The following is a 19569-nucleotide window of genomic DNA, read 5'->3' on the forward strand; positions in this document are numbered from 1 at the left end:
TAACTTTAAATCTATTTAAGTTTATGATACGGATAATTATTATTACAATTATACAATAAACTTGTTCAACCAAGTCAGACAACACAGACTGTTGGTTTAATTTAAAAATATTTACCACCGAAATTAAGCATAGAGAATAGAACATATATTTATATAGACTGGTAACATAGCGTATTTATTTATTATTATTTAATTTTATAAAGATTAACGCATATATACTCTTCTTTTATCTATGGATTAACGGATTTACTACTTTGACAGTTAATAATTTGGTTATCCATATCTATTTACATAGTCCATTTCAGAACGTGTTTACTTGAAAGTTAGGTTATTTAGTATCCAACATTTTTGCTATTTAATAAATGTTTTTTTAATTATTACATATGTAGATAATAATAAAAACTATGCTTACTTCAAAGGTTTTTCTTCGTAAAACAAAGCGTGGCAATATTTTAAAAGTAGTTATTAATGAAATAAATTAAATACCTTGATCATAAAGCACATATATGAATTATATATAAATCAATTTACAGATTGTTCGTGAGCATTATTTACGAGATGATATATGGTGTGGTTCACAACTCTGTACAATATGTGTTCACAAAGAAAATGACTTAATTTTATCGGATAATCCAGTTTCTGGAAGTTCTATTCACACTTCCAAGCATTATTTGCTTCTCGATACAAATGTTGTTTTAGATCAAATTGATGTGTTGGAAGAAGACGTTATCACCAATGTTATTATTCTACAAACAGTGCTTGAAGAAGTTAAACATAAAAGTTCATCAGTTTATAAACGTCTGCGGGATATAATATCCAACACTCAGAGAAGATTTTATGTTTTTGTCAATGAACATCATAAGTATGTAACATTAATATAAAGTTTGATTTATAATAAATGAGGTAGATAAAAATTCAGTTTGTTCAAATATGTTATTTATCTTTATACTAGTCATAGTGTTATTCATTAGGCATTAGTATGCTTTAATTTTTCTTGATCAAGTACATAAATATTATTGAGTAACATCATTAGTATTAAATTGCTAAATATTATTTATTATTTTCAGAGATACATATATAGAACGCAATCCAGGAGAAACTCCTAATGACAGAAATGATAGAGCGATAAGAGTAGCTTGCCTTTGGTACAATAAACATATTAAGAAGTCTTATGAAAAACTGAATGTATTATTACTTACTGATGATGCCGAAAATAGAAAGAAAGCTATTGCAGCAGGCTTAATTGCTTTTTCTGTTGGTGATTATGTGGCTAGTTTAACCAATTCACCTGCACTTCAAGTATGTATTATTATATACTTGTTTGCTTACAATTTATTAACAGAGGGATGCTATTAATTATAAATTATTTTAGGACAAATTATCAAAAGCAAATTTTGAAGGATTAGGTGGCCAGGCTTTATTTCCTGCTCATCTCACTCCTGCAAACATTCATGATGGAATCAGAAATGGACAACTCTTGCAAGGAAGCTTCCAAGCTTCAAGAGAAAATTATATGGAAGGATGGGTTAATGTAGAAGGTCGGGAAAAGCCAGTGAGTATTAGATAATGCAGTGTAATATTTCAATATATATAGTGAATAATGTGATTTTTTGTTGTTGTGATTATCTAAAGTTATTCATTTTTTAGGTGTTAGTTGTAGGTAGAGAAGGAATGAACAGATCTGTAGATGGTGACACCGTGGCTATAGAATTATTTCCAGAATCAGAATGGTGCAGCCCTAGTGGACTTGTATTATCAGAAGAATCAGATCCTACAGAGGAGCAACCTGATGATAGTGTTGGTCAGGGAGAAATGGGACCAGTAGCTGAAAATGTTGAACGAGCTGTAATCATCAAGAAAAATGAAACAGTTCCTACAGGTCAGCCAATATTTATAGTATTCAACAAATTGCATTATTAATATATGTTTTGAATCACTTTTTAGGGAGAGTGGTTGGTATAATAAGAAGACGATGGCGACAGTACTGTGGTGTTCTTCAACAAAGTTTAGTTAAGGGTTCTACTAAACATATATTTGTTCCAGCAGATAAAAAGATTTCTAAAGTTAGGATAGAAACGAGGCAAGCTGATATATTATGTGGTCAACGCATAATTGTTGCAATGGATTCATGGCCTCGCCATTCTAGGTATTAATTATTAACTAAATTAGAATCATTAGAAAAGTATTTTAAAATAAAATATAAGTAAAGTTTATAAATACATTTTTTAAATAAATTGCAATTTCCAGGTACCCATTAGGTCATTTTGTTCGTGCTCTAGGACCCGTAGGAGATAAGGATACAGAAAATGAAGTCTTATTATTGGAACATGATGTACCACATAGTAAATTTTCTGAAGCTGTTCTTGCTTGCTTACCAACACTTCCATGGATCATAAAGCCAGAGGTAAGAAATATTGCTGAGCTATTTCAAATAAGAAATTTTTAGAAAAAAGTATTTTATTACTTGAAACAAAATTTTTAAATTAAATATTTAAAATATGTTTTCAAATATTAATGTTATTGTCTTTGGGAACTGGATGGATCATCAAAATCAGTATCACTTAGCCCATTGGTATCACTGAGCAGCAAACCGCTAATATTACCTCTTCTATTGTTATTAATATTAATATTCAAATTTTCCATATTTATGCTTGTAGTTGAGGCTGTCTCTCCAAAAAGAGCTTGCATCATGCAACTAATTTCACTATGAATATTGCTGGAGAGACTAGTATTACTTGTACTATCTCGGTTCATATTATTAATTGGTCCGGGCTCAGTTCTTAAAGGTGCATTCATTGGTAGTTCTTGGGTCAGGTCAACATATTCTATGGGCAAAACAACTGAGTTGAAGTTCTGCATATTATGGTGCTAAAAATAAATAATAAAGTATTAATGAAAAAGTAATTATAATTATAGAAGTAAAAATATTATCAGAACCTGCTGTTGTTGCCTATGTAGATGTTGTTTTTCCATCTGTGCTGCCAATTTTTGGTGTCTCTCTAGTTCTTCAATGGGGTATAATGTGACACCATTTTTATTATCATTACTATCGAAGAATGGATTACGTATAGTACAGGTGTTGTCCAGTTGACGACGACGTTTGAAAGGCCTTGGCAAGCGTTTGATATTTACTTATTTGAAATAAAAATAGTTGTGTATGAATAATAATTTCCATAGGTTTATCAATTTAAGTACAAAAACTCACAAGGATTTAAAGCTATAGCAGTAGGAGATTTTGGTTTTGTAGTATTTGGAACTGGAGTTACAGCAGGTTCTGGAATGGTACTTGCTGCTGCTGTTTTTGATGGTTCCTTCTTTTTTGATGCATTTTTTTTTGATGATGGGGTCAATGCACATTTTTCCATATTCACCAGATTCGTGTAACGTTTCTAGATAAAAGAAACATTTAACAATAATGATGATAGAAATAATACAATAGTATTTTACACCAACTTTAATATCAGCCAAGAAACTTTCTAATTTTTTTGCATTTTTCGAATGTCGTAAAACTCCCCATCTTGCGTGCAGGAACACGTCGTACTTCTGCAATACTTGATCAATTTCTTTCTTGTCTATAAAAAAATAAATCACCTGACAAATTATATATAATACTATTATTTTTTTATATAAAAATTTCTTATTAATATGCTTTGCAATTTAAAAAGAGGGACCATTTTTTTTAACTTCCCAATGGAGAAGTTTTATATGTATATATTTCTCAGAAAATACGATTTGTTATTTTATTTAATATAGAATTCGGACAAGCATGTGTGTATATATATATATATATATATATATATATATATATATATACATATACACTATATATTATTACCATCTTCTATTAGTTTTGGAATGAATTTGGCCATCTTATTTTTTTCATTCTTGATTGATTCAAGTTGAAATTTATAAGCTTTTATTTGGCTATTTATGTAGTTGCATTCTAGTTCAAGCAAGCTTACTTCTTCACGACCCTTTTCAAGCCTTTCTTCCAATTTTCTGAAAATCACATCTAATTAAACATTTTAATTGAAAACATATTTACATTTATTATATTACAGCATGATTGTTAAGGCAATCATGCCTACTTTTTAAGATATTGTTCCTCCCGCATAAGATGCTTTCTAGCGTTTTGGGTTCGGTTCCTGAGAAATCGTCTTAACGGGGTTCATTACATATATTAGTATGAATATATAGAACTTACTTGTCTTCAATTGTCAACTGGCTACCATCATAAATGCTCTTGAGAAGATTAGATATATGATCCACCTGATCTAATAATTCAGGCATCGAAGCATTCGGACCGCACGTTTGCCACTCGGCTTTATCAGAAAGTTTTTCGCAACTTATTTGGCCATCACTTACATTACTTTCTTCTGATCTGTTAGCACCTCCGTTTTTCTTTTTGAATAGGATTTTAATTTTATTCATAATTATTGGATTACAGGATGAATATTTTACTGAATGATTTTTTTAAATAGGTTTAATACGTTATTTGTTTGCAAGGCGAAGTAAAGAGAATTCTTAATCACTTACGAATTTTTCATTGGTGTTTGGCAATTGGCAATTAGGCAAAATGCTGATTGTTTTTTGTTTCGATTTTTTTAATTTTGATGCTATCAACTCATAGACCTTTTAATAATAGACTTTATTATACATATATAAGATGATTGTATAGGTAAACAAGTATAAGGTGAATGCATATAATACATATGTATTATAAGGTCTTATCAACTGGTTCAATTTTGTGATGAATTTTATTTTCTTGAATTCATTTAAATGCCTTAAAATTTATTTACAATTTGTTATAAATTAAAATGAATTACATTTTTATAAATAATAATAAAAAGTTAATTAAATATTACATTATAATAATAAAGGTTTTTATTACTTTAAAACTAAAAACTAAAATAATTACAGAAAAATTGATGAAATGTTGAAACGTTTTTTAAAATTGCTTTGTCAATATACACCCATACCAGGAAGAACAAAACACAAATTCAAAACATTGTTTTTATATGAAATATATGTATATATGTACATTGTACATGCTTTAATTATAGGCTGTTACACAAATAAAAAATTTATGTTTAGTTTTATATAAATTAATTAAAAATTTGCTTTTGTGTGTTTCCTTATTAAGAAAATTGTAAAGTATCTAGCTTATACTTATATCTTCTTCAATTTTTTTTTCTCAATAGGATTTAGATAAACGCGTAGATTTGCGACATATCGATGTCTGCTCTGTGGATCCTCCTGGTTGTACCGATATCGACGATGCCTTACATTGTCGAACCCTGGAAAACGGAAACTTCGAGGTAAATTATTTCTTAATGTTTTTTATGTACACAGTTAATGTTTTATGTTCCCAATCTACTTAAAGTTTTCTGCAGGTTGGGGTCCATATTGCCGATGTTTCACATTTTGTTCGTCCAGGATCTGCCATGGACAAAGAAGCTGCTCTCAGGGCAACTACTGTCTACTTAACAGACCGACGTATAGACATGTTACCCGATCTTTTAAGTTCCAATTTATGCTCGTTGAGAGGCGGCGAGGAAAGATTTGCTTTTTCTTGTGTCTGGGAAATCGATCATGATGCTAATATAGTATCAACCAGATTCCACAAAAGTATTATCTCATCTCGAGGCGCTTTTACCTATGAAGAAGCTCAGTTGATAATCGACGACCCGACAAGGCACGATATTATCGCGTCATCTTTGAGGGGATTAAACATGTTGGCAAAGAAATTAAAGAAAAAGCGTATAGATAATGGGTGAGATTTTGTTTTATGAAATATTGGTTTATGAATATACTGCCTATGCTTTTTTTATTCTTAGATAATTATATGCACTCTTTATAGAGCCCTTGTTTTAGCGTCTCCCGAAATTCGTTTCCAAGTTGATTCGGAGACACATGATCCTATTGATGTAGAAACCAAAAAAATACGCGACACAAATTCTATGGTTGAAGAATTTATGTTGTTGGCTAATATATCAGTTGCTGAGAAAATTGAAAAAGAATTTCCCCAATGCGCTATGCTTCGACGACATCCCTCACCTCCCAAAGAAAACTTTGAACCATTGCTAGTTGCTGCAAAACATAGGGTAGACTCTATAAATAATGCAGTCAATGAAATTTACTAATATTTTTTCTTGATTTCAAATATCTTATGCAAATGCTTTTTTCAGGGTATAGATATCAATATAGATTCTGGTAAAGAGTTGGCTTTATCTCTTGACAACGCCACTGATGAACAAAATCCATATTTTAATACAATGATAAGAATTTTAACAACTAGATGCATGATGCAGGCTGTTTATTTCACCAGTGGCACTTTACAGGCTGAAGAATATTTTCATTATGGTCTGGCTGCACCAATTTATACTCACTTTACTTCACCTATTAGAAGGTAATGCACTCATGCATTCATCTTTGAGTTTTATGTTTTAGTTTTCATACAAATTTTTATTCCTACTAAGATTTGAGATTTCATTATTGCTATTTCAATAATCCTTTTTATTATTTCAGATATGCTGATGTGATAGTTCACAGATTGTTAGCCGTATGCGTAGGTGCAGATTCCACATATCCAGAGCTTTTAGATTTAAAACGAAGCTCTAGTTTATGTGTTAATCTCAATTTTAGAAACCGTATGGCTCAACAAGCTGGTAGAGCTTCAGTGGCCTTGCATACACATTTATTCTTTAGAGGACGCGTGCAGGATGAAGAAGGGTAAGTCATTTAATTTCTATTAATATTAATTTATGCTGAAGTTTTAGACTTTATATTCTAAAATGGTTTTTCATATATTATTTATATATGATCAATATTCATTTACAGATACATATTGTTTGTAAGAAAAAATGCTTTGCAAATACTTATTCCTAAATATGGTTTGGAAGGAACTTTGTATTTGAATCAGAATGAAAATGGTTTAAAAGATGGAAATGGAGTTAAATTTACATATAATGAAGAGGTAAATTGAGCTTTTGGTCATATTTATATTTTATAATATATATTTATTTAGTAGTATGTTATAAATATAATTATTTTTAGACACATTCTCAACATTGGGGTGACATTGCTTTTCGATCTTTTGATCCTGTAACAGTTCAGTTGAGCTTAGACAGAAGTAATATACAACGAGAGAAATTGGTTTTCAAATTAGTCACACCACACATACCAGGATTTAGTGTGCCAAGTCAACAATCTCAAGATGTTGAAATGATCAATCAAGATGAGGCAAAATCACCTTGTGAGGTATTAAACACTAATGGTGAAGAATCAACTAAAAAAAAAAAGAGGAAAAGGAAACACAAAAGCAATGCTTAATATAATTTTAATAATATAATGAAATTTATATTGTTAGAGCTTAGTTGTTATAAAAAATGTTTTTTTAAGGTGAAAATAAAAGCTACAAAATATAAAAATCAGCAGTATTGATTATGATAATTATATATCTAATTTTATAACATAATTTTGTTAGATCTTGGTAGGTAATGGAGAATCAGCCGGTAGATAAAATGGTACTGGGTCTTCTGGTTTAGGCATTGCATTGCGGGAATATCGTCTGGTAACTTTATGTTTTATTATATTTCTATATTTGTAAAATACTAATATACCAACAACGATTAGTGAAATGCCAGTGATAGTTAATAAAACAATATGAGTGCCTATCGGTCCTGAAATCAATTTTGTATTAGATTGCTGCAAATGTTATGAACTTGAAAGTTAAGTGACTTACGTAAAATTGTATTTGTTGATGTTTTACTAAAGACTTTTATTTTAGTTGAGAATTCTTCATTTGCATCAAGCAGGCCTATGGAGCAAATCCAAGTGTTTATATCTGAAGCATTTATATGGCCAATATTTAATTTGCATAAACCATTTTTTAAATCGCCTGTGAACTTATACTGTGAACTTTTTGGTACATCTTTTGAGTGCAGACCTTTGAGAAAGTAAAATGATTTTATATCTGTCTTAATTGCCTACATATATATATATATATATTATATATTATTATTATAATTGTGCATATATATATATATATATATATACATATACATATATATAATTACTTACTAAATCCATCAAGTCTTTTGAATTTACAATAAGATAATGATATATTATTTATAGACCTGCAGCCAATGGAGGCTGAATCTCCCAAATTTACTGCTTGATTATCCAAATTTACGATTTGTTCATCTGAAAATGATGTATATCATTATTTCGTACCTGTATTATTATTATTAGTATGGATATATTTAATTAGAATTTATTATAATTAGAATTTGAATATATCATTGTTTAGGCAGTCGACCAACTTCAGGTGATTAAAATTCTTCGGAAGTTAAATAGAAAATAAAGGAAAATAGTTTGTTGCATTACTTCTAAGAAACATTTATTATAAAAATAAATCTCAGTGTTATGATAAATAAAATTTTTAATATATTACCATAAATTTCAACAGTATATTTAGTAATTACTTCAGCTGCATCTTTTACCCCCATGCGACAACCCCATTCGCCAGAATCTTCGCGCGTCAAGTTGTAAACCTGCACGCCGCAAAGACCCATGCGAAGATCGCAAACGTCAACCGGCGTGCTTTCAGTTGGCTTAAAGTTTGTAATGCCATCAGGATGCTGAATTAAACAATAATCTAAACTTGATCTAATTGTGCAAGTTATTGTTAGTGTTTCAGAAACAGATGTTTCAATTCTCTTGTGGTCAGTGTGCGGGATATTTTCAACGGCTGTTGGAGATAAATGGTGTCAGTAATATCATCAAGGTAAGTTTCAGTATAGTATGTTATGAATTAAGTATTTATTGGTACAGGGAAGGGAGTAATCTTGTAGTACAGGATTACTCCCAATACAATACAATATACAAACTCAATATATAAAGAAACAAGATGACAGTTTTCTCTATACTTCTTATTGCATGTTTTGTAAACAAATTTATATGTGTTATACCAGACTTGTACATGTTTGGGAAAATGTTTATGACAATTTTGCACTTGTCTTGCGAAATTAATCAACGCGATTACTTATCGTTTCATCAAAAGTCTTAAATATTTCTTAAATCGCGGTTCAGTTTTTGGGTATACGTCGACGAAATGTCAAATTTCCGAAGCGGTCGAACTGATTAACATTGGTACGGAACCCATTGAAATGTAAACAAAATCTATATTTATTATTAAGATCTTGATAAAATATCTGATAATTTGTTGTGCATATGTCTAATGATAATTTTTGACCACCAAATGGCATTTTTTCTTACTTTTTTTAATCGATCTCTGAAACCGCTAGACCTGCCTTCCCAAAAAGTCAATCACTTCTTCAAATTGTTTTTTGAATTATTGAAATCGGATGTTTCGTTCTCCTAAAAACTGAATTGCCGTTTTTGGCACTTTTAGCCCCGAATTTTCAGAATGATTAGACCTGCCTTTCCCAAAATCTAATGACTACGTCTCCTTATCAATAGGAATCGAATGTTCATCTAATCATTCAAATCGGTTGAACTGTGTTCCCGAAATCGTCGACGAAAATTTGTATCCGCACACACATACGAACACTTACGTTAAACAAAATTATTTTCACTTTTTTTAGCAATTACTATAACTTACCCTACGGAAATTTAATAACATGGAGAAACCAAAAAAATCAGAAAAATCGTAGACTAAAGGTGATTTTCTACTTATTTCCTACCACGCAATCAATAATTTTTAGTTAATAATATTAAATTGTTCATGGTATTACCTATTTCTTCTCCCACTTTTAAATATGACACATCTGCTGCCTGATTTTTCTTTTTATCAGCATCTTTCAAAAAACATTTCCAAATTCCAAAATCTTCTTTTTCTGCATTACTAATTGTCAAACCACATTCATTAATAGTTTCTTTATAACTTGAAGTTGAAAATCCATCACCATAGTAACTATAACGACCAAGCCCTATTCCTGGTTTCAAATTCAGAATTTTTCCATCAGGCCTTTCAAATATACAGTGTTGAATACCCTGGGTAATAAAAAGACATATAATTGTAAGAAATTATTTTTAATATTATTTCAATTGATAGTAGTTACCTCTGATTTAATACGACACATAAGATTATAGCTGTTTTTATTTTCCGATTCTTCTACTGATGTTTCAATGAATCGAGGTTCTTGAAAGAAATTGAAATTTTAATTTTAAACATGTTACAACAATTATGGGTTTTATATTTTTATTTATATACCCCTGACTATAATTTCCACATCTTTTTCAATAATTTTGCTAGATGCAGAGGTGAACCAAGAAATGTGCCATTTTTTGGCATCACTTTTTTTAACTGGTTTAAATTCAATATTGCAATATTCATTTTTGTCGGAATCCATCGATTTGGCTCTGCACCAAATTGCATCTTCTGGTGTTAGGTGAATGGTTTTATTTTCACCTAATGTTAAATAATATTGTTCTGGAGATTGGTTCTCTAAAGAGTTTCTATAACTACAAAACAATAATTATTTATTATAATATTTACAAAGGTTTTTGCTGCGATTTTGGATCAATTATTACTTACAAATTTCAACTTCAATTATGCTTCTGTATAAAGTGCCTTCTTTATCAAAAGCTTCAATAGTCCACTTTCCTGATGCTGTATCATTTTTTATTTCACGTACAATGGCACCACATTGATCTTTACTTGAAGATCCCCAAAATTCGACTTTTGGATCTAAAATTTTATGAAACGTTTGAAACATTGGTAAAGTGGCATTTTGTCTTAAGGCAATATAATCGACTTAATTAACAAGAATTGAGATGTAGCAACTTACGAGATTGTGACGATGGAATGTTAAAATTTTGGTACTGTCTCTTATTAAAAATTTGGATAAAATTTTATGATTAAACTGTTTTGCAATAAATAATTACGATCCTGGCCTGACTGATCTTTACCAAAAACTAGTCTTTTTTCTTGTTTGTCATTTTTACTCAAATTCTTACCTGTTGATTTCGATCCAGATGTAATTTTCTCATTTTTCTCTAGTTTCCAAAGGTGCACAATTTGTCTATCAGGGTTTATAATTGAACAGGAGGTCATATTTGGAATAGGTTCTTTCAGTCGCATCATAAGATCGCTTTTTTCCATAATGATCAATTGTCGGGATGGAATGCTTTCTACTTCTTTTACTAAATATTGGGTAACAATGGATCATTTCAAAAATTGCGGAAGAAGCCAATATGTAAACCATTAGTAATCTTTGGTTTTGATTATTTTTATCATTATCCTTACCTATTCTTACACTAAAATCTTGTACAATCACCAGATTTGGTTCTACCTTATATTCATCTTTAACACTATGGATATAAGAACGCATTGTCCAGTTTCCTATATCATTCTCAGTTGTATCAGAAATTTGAATGGTGCATCCTGATGAAAGCAAAGCTAGTCCAACATGTTTTGGCAACTTTTCGTCACGTTTAGGTTTAAATTCTAATTCATCGGTAGAAAGGCCCATATGTGGAGGAAGTTGTATTGTACAACGTAAAAAATCATTTGTGTAATAATCATCCATGGTCTCAACTGATATAGTACTTCCCCATTTGGCTTCTTTGAGTATTGGTTCAGGCTTTTTTTCTTCCAAAAGTTCTGAAGACATTTTGAAGAATTTAAATTGATAATAGACTAGAGGTGAACACAATTAAATTATAATTATATATTTTTTCTTACCCGATGAAGAGCCCCAAATTAAAAATAATAATATCACAACTCTAGAAGTCATTTTTAGCAACTCTGGAACATGTCAAGTATCGTAAACGGGTTAAAATTAATTGAATGATTTTATTTTGTAAGGTACAATTTATTGTGATAGATAATTATTACTGATACGGATTATAATGAAGGATACATAAATGTTATAGAACTGTTGCAAAATATTACGTGCATTATTTCACGTAAAAATGCGATAATATCTTTTGGTTACAAAGATTAATTATATTGTGAAATTAACTAGAAGTACAGACATACTTGAACTGACATTCATAATATAGTCACACATACTATTACCTATATATATATATATATATATATATATCCAAAAAAGTTATTTTACGGTTTTTTATGAACTTATATATTTAATTTTTTAGAATTTAGAAGAAACTATCAAAACGTAGGGAAGACTTTATTATCTTAACCTAAAGTAGTTTTGCATTTGTAATAACTGGATGAATGTCTATAAAAGAACTTTTTTGGTCACAATCATATATGAAATGAACAATAAAATATTAACAAATGATCTACAGAATCCAAATCCAAATATTTGAATGTTATGAAGAGAAAAAAAAACTAGCTTAAGTGATTATTTTCTTTATTTTACCTGCAGACAGATTATCGTTCAACTAATAATGAACAAATATTACAATTTTCTATTTATTCCTTAAATAGTTTTACTTTGAGTCCAACGTTAATAATACACTAACAGATTATCACACAATTCTCACATTTAATATAAACTTATCTAAAACTTAATTAATGCAATCGATTTTATAATATCATCGAGGTTAATTTTATAGTTTCGAAACTGATAAGGTAAAATGGCACCAATAGATATCAATTTATTGCATTGCAATATCAATTGAATAATATAATTCAAATTCCTATGTAAAAAGTTATATCAAACTATCCATTATTATTTTTATTTTTTTCTCCTTTTTCTTTTGATATATTTTAATTTCTCGTCATCATTCATCAAACTGTGTGAATCCAATTCATCAGATTTAGTTAAATCCGATTTTGGAAGGCTGCGACTTAGGGTTTTACCAAAATTTATACAATTGTCATCAATCAATGAAGGTTTAAAGGAATATTGGACGTGTCTTACGATATTTTGTGGACTTTCAGGATTTAATGTTCTACCAGAATTCCTACAATTGCTATCAATCAATAAAGGTTTAGAGGTAAATTGGACGTGTCTTATGACATGTTGTGGACTTTCTGGATTAGTTGTAATTTTAGGTATGCCTACTTTATTATATGTATAATTTGGGGATCTTCGAATTCCAATCTTTCTTATTAACCTAACTTGGGTACTGGCTTCCTTTTGTTCAGCTTTTTTCTTGTAAATTTGAGTACTAGCATTTTTTCGAAACTCGTTTCCAGCTTTATTTTTGCCAATTTTTTCAGGGACATTATCAATTTTGAAATGAATTTGAGGTCGTTTTAAATTTGCAGTTGACTTAGGTATTTTTTGTGAAGATTTTAAAATATCTTCCATTTTTCTCTTCGGTGTTGCAGATATACTGTTGAATCTACAACGATTATCGTAGATCATTTCTACAACAGTTTGTGAAGCAACAGAACATTTATTAATTCTCGTATTTTCACCAAGATTTTTGGGAGAAGTACGATGTTGACAAAGTTTTTTATATGATTCTTTAAATTTGTCAATTCCTAAAGGATCAGTGAGAATGCTTATAATCATTTCCATCAATTCTGGATGGATAGTTTGAGTGGCTACAGTACGTCTACGTCGTAAAGGCTTTGGTTTTGATATGTCAGGTACAAATTTTCTATTTGATATCAGATTTGGCTCAAAAGATTGTTCTACTTTCACCTGAGAATGTTTTACTTCTGGATTTATTTCAAATCCTGTGCTTTGTTGTGGGTTCGAAACTTGTATCACTGGAATTTTACTTTGTGGGCCAACAAACTTATCCAGAAGTAAACTTGTATAATTGAAATTACTAATAATTAGGTCAATGTTTTCCAATGTATGCGTTGCTTTAAGTTCACTTTCAAAATCTTCTTCAGCGCCTTCGTCAGCTGCTATAAAATTGATCAGATTTTTCATTTCTTCTAAAGTATCCTCCGGTATAAATTTCCGTTGTTCTTTTACCATGCCAGGAAAAAAATTCACTTCAGGTTGATCCCAGTTTGATGTAATCACGTCTCCAGCTAAATAATCCATAGCCAAAAGCCGCTCTTCTTCATCTTTAGATAAAACTAAGTATTTCATGGCTTCTAATTTATATTTCGAGCATTGCAATACATTTTTCAATCGGATTTCATCAGGTTTTGGTGTGACAATGGGTTGGAAATCATCAGAATTTTCCAATTTTTTTTCTTGAAAATTTTCTGATACACCAGGACTTGTGATAGATTCATTTGATTCCTTGCTTTTTTTAGAACATTGGTTGCATGTGATAAATCTGAAGCACTTGTGGCATTTATGTTTCTTATTTCGTTTATGCATTTTATAAATACAAGTAGATATTGCATTTTATAATACATAGTTATTTATTGACGTTTTGTTATAAATTTTCGTTTGTTTTATATAATACAATGTTTAGATGATGAACCTGGTGCAGTTTATGGTATAGTTCATTCATTTTAGTTGCCTTATTCTCTTCTCTACAGTTGTTCCTGTTTTTCATAACCCAGAAAAAAAAATTTTGACTTTACTTGTCAATTTTGAGACTTTACTTAAAAAATCTATAAAATCTAAAATTTTGGATATTGTTATAAAAGAAAAGTAGGTATCAGGTGATATGATTTTCAATCATTTTTTGCAAAGTGTTTATTTTTAAGCCAAACGTTATATTTTTTATATTTGAGATATATGTTTATATTATCTATTGTATTGCACAATTCGAGATGCTTTTGACCAGAAACTACTTCAAGCAAACAACTTTGGATGCAATTACTAAATTTCTGATTACTTGAATTTAACTGAAACTATTCTTCAAAGGTTTTGTTGACATAGTATTTCAACTATATAGTACCTCAAATATTTCATAGTATTTTATTATAAAGGTCTTGTTGTCACTTTATGATATATAATATTTTTGCATAATTAATGCACTAAATATTCATCTCAAGAGAGTGGTCCAAGTCATTTTTTTGTTGACCAAGCCAAGCTTTATTCCCCAATGTTTTATGATATGTAAATATTTTTTATCCAAGAACACACAGTTATAGTATGAATGTTTGTGGAATGATATTTTGATTAAATTTAGATCATCGAATGTGTAATGTCCCAAAAATGAATATGATGCTTTTGCCAAAGTTATAAATACACTTAAGATGCTACATTTTATTTGAAAACATTGTTCATATTGGCAACGCCAAATATAGCATTTAAGAAGAAGGCTTGATCAGGGATAGACAACCTATAAAATTATAAAAAATTACAGGATAGAATTAGTTGTAGTATCGTAAATCACAATTCATGTAAAAAAATTTCTTGGTGGAATTAATTTTATTAGTTATAATTTTTGAACTCAAATAAGGAACCTCTTTCCTGTATTTTTTTATCTACTAACTAGTTAGTTATACAATCAACTACGACTGGTTTTTTAAATACCTTCTGCATTTAACAAATTTAAAGTGGTCTCATTAAAGCCAAGGGTAAAGTACTTTAACTTATTTTATTCTACGCAAAAACTAAACGTAATTAACAAATATTTTTGTGATGTCATTTGCGTTAAGTCATCGCTCTAAATAATTGCACTTCTAAACAAAGCTTATCTGAAGCTTATGTCATTCTATGTTTTTCGATGCTATCTACCTACTATTAGAATAAATAATATATTTTTTAAACAATAAATAAATAGCAAACAGAAAATTAAAAAAACTATAAGCTATTAGTTTTATATTAGAATTCCAGTAATAGTACTACATGCATGACTTAGTGGAGGTCACCCCAGTGGGCTACCCCCCCACCCCAAAAAAAATAGCAACTAATTTTTTTTTATTTTTTACTAAAGTTATGTATATACATACATTTCGCATGGTTTTATTACCTTATACTTTCCAACATAAAAATGAATCTCAAGACTTTCGTAAATAACATATTTCAAAATTTCGATTTTCTAAGGTATTTTATATAAAATCAATTACGTGTAGTCACCCAGTATTGTACTGAGAATATTTTTTTGCAAAAGTTACGTTTTATGGCATACATCTTATAGTTTTTAACATGATATTTAACCCCATTGATATTTTTTATAAATACCATATCTATATTTCCCAATATCTATTTCCTTCCTTAGAGTCTTTTACCTAAAATCAATTTCTTAGCAAGTGCTGTGACCCAGTACAATATGTCATATTAGGGCATGACGTCAATTTCGCTGGATTAACCTTTTAAATATCGAACGTGGAGCAAACACTGAAGTAAAAATAGAGGTGTCGACATATTGAATGCAGCAAACGTTGCTTCTTCTACATGAACATTATTTTATGTCTATATTTATACCTATTACCTACAAAGTTCGATTCGAAGATACTGCTATGCGCTATTCAACTGTGTTACTATGTTGACGAATAACAGTGGAGGAAAATTATTTTATTTTATTAAGGAAAATGGTACCGGTCATTGGATCTTTCATTTGTAGCTTAATGTTTTCCACAGATAAAATTTTCAGTCCCTATAAGCATTACTTCAAAAAATGTTAGACGTGACCCTTAGTCACTAACCCTTTTTTACTTATTTGAGCAGCCACCAGAAATTAAGGATCCTATAAGAATTTATGGTGATTTACTTAACTACGTCGCTTTTTTAAAAGATAACTCAAATGATAGGCCTTCAATGCTATATGTGATAAATTTATTATTACAATTTTTGTAATGCTGGTGTAAACGTTTCTGGTTTGAACTGCAGAATGGGGTAATAATAATAAGAACTTTATAATATCAGAATGCATCCAAGTATTAAAATTGGTCTATCTAGATGACTACGAACACATTGCTCTAAGATATGTAGAAATAGCCAATAATTAGGATAATGGAGATAAATAGAAATATTTCTAAAGAATCGCGTTAAATTGGATAGCAAACAGGTGTTTGTAGCGTAACTTGGGTCTCTGAATAATAAGAATTTTATGATAACATCAAAATGGAGCAGAATTGGTATATCTTGGCATTGCTCTCAAATATGTGAAAATGGCCCTTGTTCAAGACAATAGAGATAAACAGAGAAATATCTATACAATCACATTACTAATGTTTCCTGAATAAAAACCTCTGTTCAAGCTGAACCTCCAAACCTTTTGGATTTTAGTTTTGATTAAAAATTACACTGAAGACAATCTGAAAGAAATGGAACGGTTTTTAAATATGAACATTTCTTCAAATCTACACCTATTAGATTTTTTTATACATTGTTATGATGAGCTTTTTTATGGGCCAGATGGTCAGAAGCTTTGCAAAGCAGTAGTGATATCCGTTTTCATTCGAAAATAAAGATGGGAAGATGTTTTTAAGAGAAAAGAGCTCTTCTTGGGATCATGAGTGAATGCATCAAATTCAAAATCATCGGTATTGGAAATTTTTTAATGATACAACTCGTTGCTTCCTAAAAAGTTATGTTGTCAAATAGAGTATTGATCACAAAAGATCATTGAACTATGACAATCTAATTACTATTCAATAAATATGGCTTTTTTATGATAAGTCATGAAATTTTGTAATATTTTAATACATCCATAAGTATTTAATTTGATAAATAAATCAACCGAAGTGGTGCCTTGATCAGCGCCTTTCGTAGTCCTCAATTTTGTTCTTGCAATTGATGGATTTATCGTGTCGGGGTCAATAAATTGGTTGGCTTTTCAAAAATCTGCCCAATCGTATTTTATTTGGATGGATTATTTCTGATTTCCTTCAGTAGAAGATTTGATTACAGTGGTTTTTGGATTCTTCTTAATCCTTTGTGGCTCCTAAATTAAATAAAAATGTAATACAATTTTATAGTAGAAGTTGGCACATAATTAGTAGCAAAATTAGTATTAATTATTGTATTGCAATTATATTATTAAAGATATGTAATTTAAGGTAGAATACTAGCCTTGATTACAAAATGGTTATTGTTTGAAAATTTATGTTCTTTAGATAATTTTGATAGGTATTAAATATTTAAATTAAATATTAATAAATAATGAATAACTAGTTGAACTAAAAATAAGAAAACCTGTAAAAAGTGATATAATTATAGACTTTTTCCTACTTTTTAGCCAACAGTTGTAGATGTAAAAACAAAGAGTGTTTCAGCTCTTGCTGGTTTATTAATATTCAATAGGCTGGTGATAAAATATCTTGTAGGTACTACATTTCCGCATAATAATCGACATCGTCTATATTCCCACCAAGTGTCAGTAATTCCGACTTCCGAGTCATAAAGCCAACAAATCCGTAGGCCTACCTGAGTAACACCTATTCATAAAACACTTACTCATGTGTCTTTTATATTTATATTTGATGACCACCCGTGCTATAAGCGTTCCGAGCGTAGTTTTGTATCGAACCGTTTTCATTCTGGAGTATATTTTCGGTATTACAAACGTACTTTGGTAAATGCTCGTTTGGCTTCGAAGGAAACAGGACGGAAAGTGATTTTTCTTTATGATATTTATTGCATTTTCAATGTGGATAGTTTTTACTTTTGTTTTAGTGAAGTTATTAGTTATTTAGTTGCAAAGGTTTTAAAGTGTGGATGTTGCTAATTGTTTTGTTGTGATTTTGTGCTGTACTGTTTTAATTGTTAAGTTTTAGTCTATACAAGGTGATGTATTTATCTGTAATTAATTAAATTGTAAAAATACTTTTTTGGTTAATTATAGTGTACTGAACTAAACTAACACTTATCACGTGTTCAGTAAATTTTCTAGTAATGTTTCACCGTTCTATTTTAGGCTGATTTATATTTTTACTCGTTTATGGGATATGTGCTAAAGTAAATCTAAACGAAATTTTGTGTACGTTTAAAAAAAAAATTGTCTATTTTTTAAATAAATATAAACGTATAATTACAAGACTTCTGATTTTCATATTAAAATTTATGCAAAATTACTATTTCTTATTATTGTAGTTATATATGTAAATATATTGAGTTAAAGGTATTTATGATGCTTTAAAATTTATCCAATTCCAATTACTTTTAATTTATATTATTATATTTTAAGGAATTTATTATTGCTCAGTTAATTATTATTTTTGTATTATTTTAAATAAAATCATAAATTTAATTAACATTTGTGCTCATGAGCCTCACATTTTTGCAATTTAACACTTTATCATAATTCAACTCTTGGCATTTTCAAAATTATTTGTTCAAATAAAATGCACAAGGTGCTAATTTTTATTAAAAACGATAAGGATATCTCACAATAACGTAGATTTCTTAATAAAACTCAAATAATTAAAAATAAAGGACTGACACCAAATATATTGTCAGAAAATATACATTTCAATTAGATTTTTAGATCATTATATGTTTTTTCAGAAATCCCTTATTAATGATAACTCAAATTGTGAAATGATGAATTTATTCGATATTCAATTTTTTTTTATTTCTTTAGAATAGTAATCAAAATACATTAAGCTCTTATTAATTATAGGAGAATACCTTAAGGTATTCAAAACTCAATCAAAAATGTATTTTAAAGTTTGATCAGAAAATATTTTTGAGAAATTCCTTATTTATAATAAGCCAAATTGTTAAATGATGAATTTATTCGATATTCGAATATTTTTTTAGTTCTTTAAAATAGCAATAAAAATACAGAAAACTCTTATAAGGTATTCAAAAATTA

At 29.3% G+C, this 19569-nt stretch overlaps 4 protein-coding genes across 7 annotated transcripts in view; 2 read left to right on the forward strand and 2 right to left on the reverse strand.

The window, feature by feature from the left end:
- Positions 1-317: 317 nt before the first annotated feature.
- LOC113383726 (exosome complex exonuclease RRP44) lies at positions 318-7408 on the forward strand. Its single transcript, XM_026621975.1, has 14 exons — positions 318-458; positions 534-862; positions 1068-1299; positions 1373-1552; positions 1648-1879; positions 1945-2146; positions 2248-2404; positions 5202-5318; positions 5394-5773; positions 5861-6104; positions 6189-6409; positions 6529-6732; positions 6841-6976; positions 7057-7408. Exons 1-14 carry the CDS (start codon positions 405-407, stop codon positions 7330-7332), a joined length of 2964 nt encoding a protein of 987 aa, XP_026477760.1. The 5' UTR covers positions 318-404; the 3' UTR covers positions 7333-7408.
- Positions 7409-7482: 74 nt separating this feature from the next.
- On the reverse strand, positions 7483-10376 carry LOC113383119. Its single transcript, XM_026621371.1, has 7 exons — positions 10238-10376; positions 10086-10165; positions 9759-10017; positions 8456-8752; positions 8083-8205; positions 7745-7948; positions 7483-7682 (listed from the first exon to the last, which is right to left on the reverse strand). Exons 1-7 carry the CDS (start codon positions 10374-10376, stop codon positions 7483-7485), a joined length of 1302 nt encoding a protein of 433 aa, XP_026477156.1.
- Positions 8604-19569, forward strand: part of LOC113383732 (dual specificity protein phosphatase 10-like) — a 252983-nt gene continuing 242017 nt past the window's right edge. For 3 of the 4 annotated variants that reach the window (XM_026621984.1, XM_026621980.1, XM_026621981.1), the window contains exon 1: positions 8604-8788. In XM_026621984.1, the coding sequence (XP_026477769.1) occupies positions 8708-8788 (81 nt within the window). In that variant the 5' untranslated portion in view covers positions 8604-8707. Of the gene's footprint in view, positions 8789-18422; positions 18540-19569 lie in introns of those variants that run through there. The other variant, XM_026621982.1, reaches the window with a different exon arrangement.
- On the reverse strand, positions 9765-11804 carry LOC113383741. The gene is made up of 7 exons (XM_026621997.1): positions 11711-11804; positions 11273-11629; positions 10984-11169; positions 10562-10714; positions 10238-10488; positions 10086-10165; positions 9765-10017 (listed from the first exon to the last, which is right to left on the reverse strand). The coding sequence occupies exons 1-5, from the start codon at positions 11760-11762 to the stop codon at positions 10472-10474; spliced, it is 765 nt and encodes a 254-aa protein (XP_026477782.1). The 5' UTR covers positions 11763-11804; the 3' UTR covers positions 9765-10017; positions 10086-10165; positions 10238-10471.

The sequence above is a fragment of the Ctenocephalides felis genome, unplaced genomic scaffold, assembly GCF_003426905.1.
Source record: "Ctenocephalides felis isolate EL2017-DRISC unplaced genomic scaffold, ASM342690v1 CF-g0.4_SCAFFOLD_03570, whole genome shotgun sequence".
NCBI classification, from domain to species: Eukaryota; Metazoa; Arthropoda; class Insecta; order Siphonaptera; family Pulicidae; genus Ctenocephalides; species Ctenocephalides felis.

What these genes read in the sequence shown, in the direction of transcription:
- LOC113383119 (XM_026621371.1), bottom strand. Translation starts at nt 10,376, where the DNA reads ATGGATTCCGACAAAAATGAATATTGCAATATTGAATTTAAACCAGTT. An exon ending in AAAAGTGGGAGAAGAAATAG is followed by an intron (nt 8,753 to 9,758) that starts GTAATACCATGA and finishes TATCTCCAACAG; the next exon opens with CCGTTGAAAATATCCCGCAC. An exon ending in ATATACTGTTGAAATTTATG is followed by an intron (nt 8,206 to 8,455) that starts GTAATATATTAA and finishes CATCATTTTCAG; the next exon opens with ATGAACAAATCGTAAATTTG.
- LOC113383726 (XM_026621975.1), top strand. Translation starts at nt 405, where the DNA reads ATGCTTACTTCAAAGGTTTTTCTTCGTAAAACAAAGCGTGGCAATATT. An exon ending in TAGAAGGTCGGGAAAAGCCA is followed by an intron (nt 1,553 to 1,647) that starts GTGAGTATTAGA and finishes TTCATTTTTTAG; the next exon opens with GTGTTAGTTGTAGGTAGAGA. An exon ending in CGCGTGCAGGATGAAGAAGG is followed by an intron (nt 6,733 to 6,840) that starts GTAAGTCATTTA and finishes ATTCATTTACAG; the next exon opens with ATACATATTGTTTGTAAGAA.
- LOC113383741 (XM_026621997.1), bottom strand. Translation starts at nt 11,762, where the DNA reads ATGACTTCTAGAGTTGTGATATTATTATTTTTAATTTGGGGCTCTTCA. An exon ending in AGATTTTAGTGTAAGAATAG is followed by an intron (nt 11,170 to 11,272) that starts GTAAGGATAATG and finishes CCCAATATTTAG; the next exon opens with TAAAAGAAGTAGAAAGCATT. An exon ending in ATCTGGATCGAAATCAACAG is followed by an intron (nt 10,715 to 10,983) that starts GTAAGAATTTGA and finishes ATAAAATTTTAG; the next exon opens with ATCCAAAAGTCGAATTTTGG.